Source organism: Trypanosoma cruzi, genomic scaffold, assembly GCF_000209065.1.
Source record: "Trypanosoma cruzi strain CL Brener 1047053517067 genomic scaffold, whole genome shotgun sequence".
In the NCBI taxonomy this organism is placed as follows: domain Eukaryota; phylum Euglenozoa; class Kinetoplastea; order Trypanosomatida; family Trypanosomatidae; genus Trypanosoma; species Trypanosoma cruzi.
Window position 1 is genome coordinate 27,627 of NW_001849473.1, and position 12,838 is coordinate 40,464.

The 12,838-nt window shown below is 52.1% G+C and overlaps 2 protein-coding genes and 1 pseudogene across 2 annotated transcripts, besides 11 other annotated features; all 3 read right to left on the bottom strand.

Moving 5' to 3' along the window:
- On the bottom strand, positions 1-2,413 carry Tc00.1047053504117.9 (hypothetical protein, conserved; the record flags this gene model as incomplete). The annotated part of the gene is made up of 1 exon (XM_802284.1): positions 1-2,413. A coding segment is annotated over one exon (2,413 nt), but the record flags the coding sequence as incomplete, so codon positions are not given.
- Positions 1-8,761: a sequence feature (heterozygous, Esmeraldo-like haplotype).
- Positions 2,431-2,543: a sequence feature (A-rich).
- Positions 2,886-2,907: a microsatellite.
- Tc00.1047053504117.20 (sedoheptulose-1,7-bisphosphatase, putative) lies at positions 2,922-3,884 on the bottom strand (the record flags this gene model as incomplete). Its single annotated transcript, XM_802283.1, has 1 exon — positions 2,922-3,884. One exon carries the CDS (start codon positions 3,882-3,884, stop codon positions 2,922-2,924), a length of 963 nt encoding a protein of 320 aa, XP_807376.1.
- Positions 6,539-6,575: a microsatellite.
- Positions 6,666-6,738: a microsatellite.
- Positions 6,809-6,847: a microsatellite.
- Positions 6,982-7,039: a sequence feature (A-rich).
- Positions 7,087-7,107: a sequence feature (AT_rich).
- Positions 7,255-7,299: a sequence feature (A-rich).
- On the bottom strand, positions 7,458-12,776 carry Tc00.1047053504117.50 (annotated as a pseudogene).
- Positions 8,762-9,859: a sequence feature (areas merged during assembly that could not be assigned to a particular haplotype. This can correspond to areas where the two haplotypes were merged or to regions with more than two copies in the genome that were merged during assembly.).
- Positions 9,860-12,838: a sequence feature (heterozygous, Esmeraldo-like haplotype).

Genomic DNA, 12,838 nt, shown 5'->3' on the forward strand with positions numbered 1-12,838 from the left:
TGTGTACATGAAACGCCGCGTACACGCGCCCCCGCAGAAATTTTAACAAAGAGCGCATTAATGAGAGGGACGCCATGTTGGAAGCCCCGACGACAATTACACTAGGGCTGCACCTTGCACAGAGTTTCTCAAGTTGATTCTGCTGCATCAAATCGGCTGCTCGGCCAGTCTCAGAACTCCATGCGGGGTTCTCCCAACGTGTAGAACCAATAAACGAACCAGACTCATCGATAAAGCTTATATGTGTTATGCCGCTATCACCGCGGTAGGCGGCACACACGCGTCTAAGCGTTTTGCAACCATTGACGTGCATTTGCTTCAATGGGAGGGCTTCGACCACATTCCACTCCGGTTCCCACGTGAGGGCATCGTCATCGTAGACCTCAAGACAAAGTCTTGTGGGTTCATATGGGCCTTGTGCACAAATAAGGCCAAGACGCTCCATAGCCTGTGTTTGCACAAACTGCTGTGCAAACTGGCTGAGCTCGGCCTTCACCTTTGGAATAAGACCATCTATTAGTCGCACCAACAAAAGCTCCATTGCCCGCTCTCGTTCTAAAAACCACTCGTCCGCGGCAGGGGAGCGATCATACAATTGGCGTAGATTCATCTCACGGCAGACTAGTTCCTCACTCAAAACATAGTAGAGTGCCACTGTGCCTTGTCGCTCACGCTCCAGTAAATCAAGATAGTGCCGCGGGTGCTCTACAAAAAAAGTAGCCAATGGATACACATCGTCCCTCCTTTCACAGAGCTTGTACGTCACAATAAGGTCCCCCTCCGCACAAAATAAGTCAAATAAACGCTTTCGAAGGATAGGCAGCTTTGAAAACTGCTCAACAATGGCCTGGTTAAAAAGAAATAATACTGCCTCAGCGGAGCGTGGGGAACGAGCGGTGGCACCAACTTGGCGTGCCCAATCCATCAGTGGCATCGATTGCGGCGACTGACACACGTGAACTGGCGCATTAGCAAGCAGGTTCTCTTGGTACTGCAGTCCAGTAATAGTGTACTCCTCAAATGCGTCCTCAAGACCGAGACCTTTTATCACTTGCGTCGGACCCCGCCCCTGGTCTACGGTAAGGAGACCAGAAAACGTTTGCCAAAGATCTGCCTCAATGCCGCTCTCAAAAACAAGGCTCTCCAGCGCCACCCGCTGCTCCTGCACGCACGACTCCGGGTGATCCTTCAGCTTTAGCAGCAATTGCTGCCGCTGACTTTCTAGCCGGTGACAGAGTACATCGAGTTCAAGGATGCGCACCAACAGGCGACCCAGTTCCAAAAAGCATGGCTTGCGCTGGGCGAAGTCGGCCTCATTGCTGCCAATGCGATTCCACGCAGGGTCACCCTCACCAATCGAACGGTCAGCCAAGGCGTTGAAACCGACGTAGCTGTCGGATATGAACGGACGCTGTCGCCTTCCTGTCTTTATACTGTATGCGTAAGATGAAACGGGCAGTGTACTTTCCGCGGCCTCCGTAAGCGGTGAAGCCTCTAGCAAGGCGCACAAAAGTGGGTGTAACGCAGTCTGATGATACAACATCAAATGCGCAGGTTCCATGTATTCCTGAGTCATCTTTTGTACTGCGTAGGCAATAGAAACCACCACCGGTTCGTCTGCCACCTCTGCCGGCGGACGGGTTGCAATGGCGCAGATGCGCGTATTGTGTGCCAGCGGCTGGCCAGCACCACGCAACTGCCGCAGAATCCAAAAGGCCTCATATTCAAGCGGTATTTTGTAGGAATAGCCGTGCGGCAGAATTCGCGACCCGAGTGCTGGCCGCCTTTCCCGCACCTCGATGGCCTTTAGACGCTCCGGCAATGGATCCTCCGCCATAAGTCTGTCCTCCTCGCCAAGACCGACACGGTGCAGCTGGAGCTCAACGCCGGTGACGGCGGAATCTGCGGCAGTCACGTCTACACCTATCACTTCCGCACGATCCTCTTGGCGTTGAATGTCATTGCGGTGAATCCACAACAGAAACTCCTCGTCATTCATGAGCTGGGACTCATCTGAAAACTCTTCGTCGTTATCATCCTCATCTATGCCGTCGCCTTCGTCCTCCCCCTCTCCCTGTGCCTCGTCCACGTATGTGTTGTCCTGCAACTCCATCAGTGCGCGTCGAAGGTCCTCCTTTGCTCTCTGTTCCCGTAGACGGTCTGCCGCCGTCTTGAGCCGCCCGACGCGCTCCTCCTCATCCTCCGCTTCCTCGTCCACGCAGCTGAAGATTACTTCATTAAACGTCTCGTGGAGGCGCTCAAGGCAAAGTGTGGGGTCGGTTAGACTCGCCACCCACATGGCGCCCGCGAGCACCTCCTCAATGGTGCGCGGCGGCAGTTCCGACGCAATCCCCGTCCCTGTCTCCTCCATTACCCCCTGCTGCTTCTTCCCTCCTGATTCTTTGGCGTGCATCCCAAGTAAAGGCGCATAAATAAAATTAAAAAAAAAAAAATTTAAAGAAATATAAATAAATAAGAAAATTTAAAAAAAACACCACGGAGATCACAAAAAAAAAATAATAATAATAATAAATAAAAAAAAATCAGTTCAAAAAAATATATATAACACTAACGCGTCACAATTGAATATAAAATGACGGCAAACCCACCCCGCATTTACATTGCAAAAAAAAAAAAAAGGTTCCGCATTACAAGACGAGAGCATCCTTTGCAGTCAACTCAAAACAAAAATTCCGTTTTTCATTTTGTTGTTGTTCCGCAGCCTCTTCTTTGTTGTTCTACACCTCTTCGTGCTCTCTTGAAGCAGGCAAAAAAAAAAAGGAAAAAAAGAAAACGTGGGTCAAACATGGACTTCCTTTGTCACAATTGTGAATGCCACCAGTCAGTATAGTTACGATTACAAATTTGTGTGGTACTCAACCGTATTTTTTTTTTTTTTTTTTTTTTATAAAAGTTAAAAGTCAGAGCTTACTACCACTCGTTAAAGTACTTTTTTTGTATACACTACACATGGACTCATACCTTTCCACATCCCACAGGCATCCAAGTGCAATAGGTGTTTTCTGCTCCATTTCTACCACGCGCACATCCATCATATTCTTCGTACCTGTCGTGGATCGTCCACCTGCACACTCCACGAGAAACGCCATTGGTGCTGCCTCAAAAAGCAGCCGGAGTTTTACCTTGTGGTGTGGGCTCTCCGGAGTCATGTAGATACCATCGCCCTTCACGATTATCTGACACACGTCGGCCACCATTCCCCCCGTGTAGCGCAGCGTCGCCCCGCTGTTCATATACGACGTGACAAGTTCTTTATACCACGGCAAGTACATCACCGCGCGAAGATTCCCGGGGGCAAATAAAGTCGCTCTTAACTTGAGAGTGCGCGGGACTTCATTTTGCACACGGGTCCAGCGGTCTCCATGGTAATAAAACTCCACCACGCCCACCGGACGCAACGAAACAAAAAGCACAGTCCGCGGGCCGTATACCGCCACAACACTCGCCACCATATCACGCACGCGCAGCCCAATCGGCGTGGCACCAGGCCAGAGAGCAAAGATCGAACCGACAGAAAAATTCGTCGCGATGATGCTGCTGCCATCCAGCGGGTCATAAGAGACCGTATACATGCCCCGCCCCAAATGCGGTGTCGACGTGAGCGTCGGTCGCTCCTCTGAGACAAACGCCAAAACATGGCGGCAGCCACTGAGGCATGACGAGATGTGTTTTTCCGCCATATCATCCACCGAAAGCACCTCGTCACCAAAACTGTTATTCGCCCCCACCGCCTTCACGACGTCTGTGCGAAGATCTATTGATATCTCGCGGCACGCCTCTGCAATTGCCGCCACAACATCCGCCACCGACGACGGCACCCCCTCACCCGCAAGTTCTTCCAAAAAAGTCGTCGAGCCTGACATCGCCGTAGCCGTCCCTTTTTTGCTGTTGTTATTGTTGCTATGTGTGTGTGTGTGCGGTACCTGCTGTCTTGTACCTGCCTCACCTTCCAGCCACTCTGCAAGCAAAGGAAAAAAAAAAAAAAGCATGTGGGTCAGTTCACAATTATTTTCTGCAAAGTAAAGAAAGGAAAGGCATCTAAAGAAAAACGCAGCATAAATGCACATACCGCCCATAATAAAAGAAAAAACCGACGCCAGCCAACAGAGAATCACAACAAAGAAAAAAGAGAAACAAGTGACCACGGGCCTCCGTAACAGAAAAATTTCTCCTCTCACTCCCCCAACGATATTCTACAACGGCACTCTTAAGCATTATACATAGCAAAAAGCAACAACCATGTGTTTCCGTCAATTTCCTTTTATTCTACAAAATGCATATTAATTCAATAGCCGACAAAAGAATTTAAAAAAAAAATTCCTCATTATCCGCAACCATCAAGTACAAACACAAAAAATAAGTGCCAAAAGCACCCTTAAACCAGTCTCAAAAGCCCCACCTCCCTATGCCTACGGGCTCTGTGGCCTGGCCCCACAAACTACAATCCGCTAGGATATGTTTTAAAACCACATATCGCCATTTGGATTGCACATCGTCTCACAAAGCGCATTCTTACTGCTGGCGGTTTCGTCTCACATTGCGCCAAGATACTGTGAAATGTGAAATGGCAGAGCAAACGTTACCTCAGCGTCCTCATGGGCGTTGATTTCCTTTGGCCATGCGATGAACCGCCATCCCCGCACTGACGGCTTGTCCAACACCGCCGCAAAAGGCACCGCCGGCCCACCCCGCGACGGGCACTTCCATGGCTCCACAAATAATACCCGCCCTTTTCACAAGCAGCGCATGCTGTGCGGAGTTCCGCAAATTTAGTTCTTTCCCATCGCTCGTCGAGGTGACGGATCGTAACACAGTGTCCTTCCACAAATCGTCAACACAGTCGCGTGCCGTTGGATTCATCCGCAGTCGGATCCACTTCGGGGAGTAAAAGTGCACAGGTCCACTCGTCGCTAGGGACAAGCAATCCTCCTTCTCCTCCCGCAACGCAACCCGACGGCGATGGGTGAGCCAAACGATGCTGTGGCCCTCAGAAAATATGGTCGTGTGCCGTCCTTCCCCGGCGCCAATTGTGCCCACAGCACCGTCGCCCGGTGCGCCAACTAGTTTCCACCAACAGTGACAGCTGCACGACGTGTTGGGGAGGTGTCCCACGGCATCACCACGAGCGCGGCGTTGAGGAAACCCATGCCGCCCGGTCACACCCGGAAATTGATGATGTTGCCCCGCCTGTGCCGGCCCAGAAGGCATTGCTTCCGGAGGAAAAATCCCTTTTTGTGTGTTTATAGGCCTCCTTGCGCAGCTTCACTCGGCACGCCGTGTTGCATTGTCCAATCCAACCACATTCACAGCATCGTGCTTCATTGGGCAGGGGTGCGGCATGCTCTTTCTTTGCTCTCTGAACCGCCTGGGGGAAAGGGCGGTCCCATTTCTGGGCACCTCGATAACACCCTGAATATCCTCGACCCGCACTCCGGCATCGTTATTCACTGTCCCGAGGATCCATGTGACCGAGTGTAGGCAGTCGCCCTGACAACTGGCAAGATTCCATGAGCATCTCTTCTCCGCGAATGGTGCACACCCAGGACACACCGTTCTCCTCACGGCTGTCTGCATGCCGGGACCTGGCGCACCCGGCGTCGGAAAGGTGACCCAAGACGCATCCAGGAGCTGTGGCCAGGCGTTGCATCCATCATGCATTTCAATACGCCGTCAAATGGTGCGACTGCAATCCTCCGTACAAATCCCTGCCTCCCACAGATTCCCCACTTGGTCCCCCGTGTGCCCCGTGAGCCGAGTAACTGCTCTAATCCCCCTGGCACGTCATGAATTTGCAGGATCTTTCGATTTTCTCTGCCGTATGGGAAGCATTCCAACTTCCCGCGGCAGAAGTGGTGATGACCCGGGACGAGCCTGACTGAGTGCTGATGCACGCCAGCTTGTCGTCCCATTGTTGGCTATGAGCAAATTTTGCAACGGCGCCAATCGGATGCGCACCGCATGGAACTGCGCCGTGGGCATCTGAGCTGCACGCCAATATTTTTTAGCCTCCAACTGAGCCCGGGCACACTCATATGGGCCAGTGCAGCGCCAACTGCCTTCTTTCAAGTGCCGCCCAATTGCTCCAAACAGTGGTGTGCTTCTTCATCTTCAGAGAGGCTCGAATGGACTCAGGGTTCCTCGGCACGGTGATGGCAGCGACAGAGTGTCGTAACATGATGCGATTCATTCCTTTCTCTTGGCCCCGCCTCGTAGCTAGTTCACCGCCCACGTGGTGGCTCAATGGCGGGCTGGTCGCTGGGAAAAAAACAGATGGAAGAAAGTGCCGTTGGATCTCACGACCTCAGAGAACGTGGGGTATTTCTCGTGGACACCGTTCAATCCATAAACCCTCTTACAGACACTTCCCTTTTAAGAAATGTGCTTAAAAAAAAAGAAAAAAATCTACACATGCAATAATGCATTGGAGAGAGAAACGCATGTATGGGTTGTGGGCATTTTTATCCGAGACACGTGACATCAAGCCGAAACATTCCCCTCGCAAGCCGTCAAGAATAATAAAAAAAAAATAAAAAAATGAAGTAAAAAAAAAAAAATCAACAAAACGATCGTGGATGCACGTACCGTTTCAAACGTAATTCCTACATATTTATTGAATTATTTGCCTCAATAGATACAAGTCACTGATATTCATGGGTACATATCTCTCTCTGTATATGTATATATATATATATGTTCATACATTAATAAATGTATGTAAAGAGAAAAGGAAAATACATGGTTTCTTGAAATGTATTTGCCAATACATATTTCATTATCATAATCAAACACAACAGCAACAGCAACAACAACACAAGAAAAACAAAAAATAGATACATCCGGTTCAAAAACAAGGATGGGTACATCCAAGGTGTGTCTGCGTCCGTGTCAGTATACAATGATCCACATTCCACACTATTACAATATACATACAAATAAAGAAGAAGCAATGAAAACCTCAATAAAAAAAAAAAAAAAAAACACACGCAACAAAAAAAAAGAGAAAAAAAAAAAAAAAGAAGGTAAAGGACTCGTCCACGGAAAAAAATGCCAAATACATTTATTCACTAAATAAAAAAAAAAAAAAATCAGATTCTGGGATTCCAATCGGCGCGGTGATATTCGGTTCAGAAAAACGCAAGGTTGGTGGATGATGAAGTCCTAAACCCCCCACTCCACCCCTCTTCTACTTCCTCGTCACAACACATAGTACGAGGCATGAGCAACAAAGCACAGAAAAACAAAGAAGACAAAAAGAAGGGAAGAAAAAAAAAAAAAAAAGGTGCGACAAGTATCAACACCCCATCGACCGAGGGCAGATGATGCCTTCGTAGTAAATATAAAACTCACATCTGCAGAATGCAAGAGAATACTCTCCAGAAGGAAAATGACCGACAATAGGAAGGATCAGGGTAGCAGCACCATCGTCTGTGTCAGTGCTCATTTGGGTCGGAGACGCCGGATTCTCTCGCGGTATTGGTGCAGGCGGTCCCTCGATTCCCCTCGGCGCGTAGACCCCGACTCCTGATGGGAGGATCCCAAGCACGCATTCGGGATATCGGCACTTTCAGGCTGAAGCTGCGACCCCTGCTGTCGCTGCAGCCCAAGCACTTCGCTTACCTCATTCAAATTCACACGCCGTTGTTGCTGCGCCTTGGAATAATCGGTCCGCAGCGGCCAAGGCATCGCACGGGAAGAGAGCGCAACATTTGGAAGCTCCACCCCGCGATCCCACGTCGGTAAGTGCTTCTCATGCGGCACATAAAGAGGTTCTTCGGGCACGCTGGGGCATTGTTTGAGGTCAGTCCTTGGCTGCCGGTACCGTAGCCCAGGCCGAGGGTACCCGACCAAATTATTCACGTAAAGGCCGTGGTGCTGTCGAGCAGCAACAGATTTCGGTATTTTTGAAAGGTTTGCACGAATTTTGGCTTGCCGCGGCGTCACACGCAGCGGCTGCAATTCTTGCATGACGGGTCCTCTCTCACGCCTGTAAACCTCCCAAACATTCTCAAACATGGTCGCGTTCAATAATTCGTCAATTTGCCCCTCACTAATGGAATCGCTGTGTTCAACGTAGAAATCAATAACAAGGTTCTCACTAACATAGTAACCCGCAATACGCACGTCCTCAGGTCTGACATGTAGCACTTCCACAACGTCCTTCACAAACGCGGCGCCCACAAGGTCCCCATTAATCTTACTGGACCAGTCTGCTCCCACAAACCCGACGCGGTGAAAGGTCGTCGTACGGCCAACAGAACCCTCGGCGATACACTCATCATGCAGGCGCCACATCGACAAAAATGGTGCATCATCCAACATGCGAAGGACTTCGTTTTGTGACAAGGAAGACAAGTGCTCCAACAACACCGTCACAACAACATCCCCCGAAGAACTACAAGAAACACCCTCAACCGACCTTGGAACAAATTTGCTAATGTCCGACAAGTCGTAAAGAAAGCAGTCCTTCAAACGCGATAAATGCTTATCCACAACGCTCCTCCATCCCTTTCCAAGAAAGCCAATACGGTACACTGCAAACAACTTTGAGGGCTCCACTGAATGCGAAAAATGTCTATTCTCATCCTCACGATCAACTAAACCATCCTTCTTCCGAAACAAGGAGTCCACCACATCTGCAGACTGTAAACCAGCAGATTGCACATCCTCCATAATGCGTAAAGGTACAGCAACACCCTGAATCCCCACAGGACTCTTACGCACAAAAGAGCACCCCTCAGCGGCAGAGAGCACAGGCAGCACAGCATCACACGACTGCAGCCTCGGCGAGATGGCATCACGATATTCGGCAGCATGGAGCACAGGCAGCATGGAATCAGAGGCCCCAGTACGTGGCACTGCGTCACCCACAGCGTCTCCCGTTTGCTGACCGTCATTCCGCCGGTCATACAGCCTCCATACCTCAGCAAAGTTGCATTCGTCAAGACGCTTATCCACATCTCGCTTAGAAAGCGACGGCGCGTGACGAACACCAAACGCAACCGACAGACTGCCCAAGGTGAACTCCACATCCACCACTGACCCACGAGGAATGCCCACCGCCCCACAAACGTCGGCATCAAACGCCTCACACAACGTAGCACGCTTCCGCTCCAGAACAGCATCCCAGTCGTCACCGTCAAACTGCACACGGTGGCGTGTCACCACGGGATCCTCATTCCGATATTCAGCAGAATGGAGCACAGGCAGCACAGCATCACACGACTGGAGCCTCGACAAGCTGGCATCACGATATTCGGCAGCATAGAGCACAGGCAGCACAGCATCACACGACTGGAGCCTCGACAAGCTGGCATCACGATATTCGGCAGCAGAGAGCACAGGCAGTACAGCATCACACGACTGGAGCCTCGACAAGCTGGCATCACGATATTCGGCAGCAGAGAGCGCAGGAAGCACAGAGGCATAAGACAAGAGCATCGGCGAGCTGGCATCACGATATTCGGCAGCATGGAGCACAGGCAGCACAGCATCACACGACTGGAGCCTCGACAAGCTGGCATCACGATATTCGGCAGCAGAGAGCACAGGCAGCACAGCATCACACGACTGGAGCCTCGACAAGCTGGCATCACGATATTCGGCAGCATAGAGCACAGGCAGCACAGCATCACACGACTGCAGCCTCGGCGAGATGGCATCACGATATTCGGCAGCAGAGAGCACAGGCAGCACAGCATCACACGACTGCAGCCTCGACAAGCTGGCATCACGATATTCGGCAGCAGAGAGCACAGGCAGCACAGCATCACACGACTGCAGCCTCGGCGAGATGGCATCACGATATTCAGCAGCATGGAGAACAGGCAGCATGGAATCAGAGGCCCCAGTACGAGGCACTGCGTCACCCACAGCGTCTCCCGTTTGCTGACCGTCATTCCGCCGGTCATACAGCCTCCATACCTCAGCAAAGTTGCATTCGTCAAGACGCTTATCCACATCTCGCTTAGAAAGCGACGGCGCGTGACGAACACCAAACGCAACCGACAGACTGCCCAAGGTGAACTCCACATCCACCACTGACCCACGAGGAATGCCCACCGCCCCACAAACGTCGGCATCAAACGCCTCACACAACGCAGCACGCTTCCGCTCCAGAACAACATCCCAGTCGTCACCGTCAAACTGCACACGGTGGCGTGTCACCACGGGATCCTCAGGTGCCACAACGCCGTCCGCCACACCACCACCGCCAACGGGCTCATCCTTAATCATCATGAGGTTCCGTGGTTCGTACAGCTCCCACGTCCTACGAAATTCGCACCGTGCAAGACGCTTATCCACATCACGCTTACGAAGCGAAGGCGCATGACGGACACCAAACTCGGCAAAGAGACCCCCACTTTTAAACTCCAAATCCACCACTGACCCACGAGGAATATCCACCGCCCCACAAACGTCGGCATCAAACGCCTCACACAACGCAGCACGCTTCCGCTCCAGAACAGCATCCCAGTCGTCACCGTCAAACTGCACACGGTGGCGTGTCACCACAAGCTCCTCCTCATAATTTGATGTCATCACATTCTCAATTGGCACTGCACTCTCCTCATGGTGCCCACCCAGCATGCTCAGACGCGGCTTCCCACACTGACGGCTGACCGAGAATAATCCCCACGTACAAAAGACATTTTTGTCGCGGACTGCGTTTTCGACGAGGTGCGTGGCAACTCCTCGTATCCCCGTAGAACAGGCAACTCCTCCGATGCCCGTAGAACAGGCAACTCCTCCGATGCCCCAGTACGAGGCACTGCGTCACCCACAGCGTCTCCCGTTTGCTGACCGTCATTCCGCCGGTCATACAGCCTCCATACCTCAGCAAAGTTGCATTCGTCAAGACGCTTATCCACATCACGCTTAGAAAGCGACGGCGCGTGACGAACACCAAACGCAACCGACAGACTGCCCAAGGTGAACTCCACATCCACCACTGACCCACGAGGAATGCCCACCGCCCCACAAACGTCGGCATCAAACGCCTCACACAACGCAGCACGCTTCCGCTCCAGAACAGCATCCCAGTCGTCACCGTCAAACTGCACACGGTGGCGTGTCACCACGGGATCCTCAGGTGCCACAACGCCGTCCGCCACACCACCACCGCCAACGGGCTCATCCTTAATCATCATGAGGTTCCGTGGTTCGTACAGCTCCCACGTCCTACGAAATTCGCACCGTGCAAGACGCTTATCCACATCACGCTTACGAAGCGAAGGCGCATGACGGACACCAAACTCGGCAAAGAGACCCCCACTTTTAAACTCCAAATCCACCACTGACCCACGAGGAATATCCACCGCCCCACAAACGTCGGCATCAAACGCCTCACACAACGCAGCACGCTTCCGCTCCAGAACAGCATCCCAGTCGTCACCGTCAAACTGCACACGGTGGCGTGTCACCACGGGATCCTCAGGTGCCACAACGCCGTCCGCCACACCACCACCGCCAACGGGCTCATCCTTAATCATCATGAGGTTCCGTGGTTCGTACAGCTCCCACGTCCTACGAAATTCGCACCGTGCAAGACGCTTATCCACATCACGCTTACGAAGCGAAGGCGCATGACGGACACCAAACTCGGCAAAGAGACCCCCACTTTTAAACTCCAAATCCACCACTGACCCACGAGGAATATCCACCGCCCCACAAACGTCGGCATCAAACGCCTCACACAACGCAGCACGCTTCCGCTCCAGAACAGCATCCCAGTCGTCACCGTCAAACTGCACACGGTGGCGTGTCACCACAAGCTCCTCCTCATAATTTGATGTCATCACATTCTCAATTGGCACTGCACTCTCCTCATGGTGCCCACCCAGCATGCTCAGACGCGGCTTCACCACACTGACGACTGACCGAGAATAATCTCCACGTACAAAAGACATTTTTGTCGCGGACTGCGTTTTCGACGAGGTGCGTGGCAACTCCTCGTATCCCCGTAGAACAGGCAACTCCTCCGATGCCCGTAGAACAGGCAACTCCTCCGATGCCCCAGTACGAGGCACTGCGTCACCCACAGCGTCTCCCGTTTGCTGACCGTCATTCCGCCGGTCATACAGCCTCCATACCTCAGCAAAGTTGCATTCGTCAAGACGCTTATCCACATCACGCTTAGAAAGCGACGGCGCGTGACGAACACCAAACGCAACCGACAGACTGCCCAAGGTGAACTCCACATCCACCACTGACCCACGAGGAATGCCCACCGCCCCACAAACGTCGGCATCAAACGCCTCACACAACGCAGCACGCTTCCGCTCCAGAACAGCATCCCAGTCGTCACCGTCAAACTGCACACGGTGGCGTGTCACCACGGGATCCTCAGGTGCCACAACGCCGTCCGCCACACCACCACCGCCAACGGGCTCATCCTTAATCATCATGAGGTTCCGTGGTTCGTACAGCTCCCACGTCCTACGAAATTCGCACCGTGCAAGACGCTTATCCACATCACGCTTACGAAGCGAAGGCGCATGACGGACACCAAACTCGGCAAAGAGACCCCCACTTTTAAACTCCAAATCCACCACTGACCCACGAGGAATATCCACCGCCCCACAAACGTCGGCATCAAACGCCTCACACAACGCAGCACGCTTCCGCTCCAGAACAGCATCCCAGTCGTCACCGTCAAACTGCACACGGTGGCGTGTCACCACAAGCTCCTCCTCATAATTTGATGTCATCACATTCTCAATTGGCACTGCACTCTCCTCATGGTGCCCACCCAGCATGCTCAGACGCGGCTTCACCACACTGACGACTGACCGAGAATAATCTCCACGTACAAAAGACA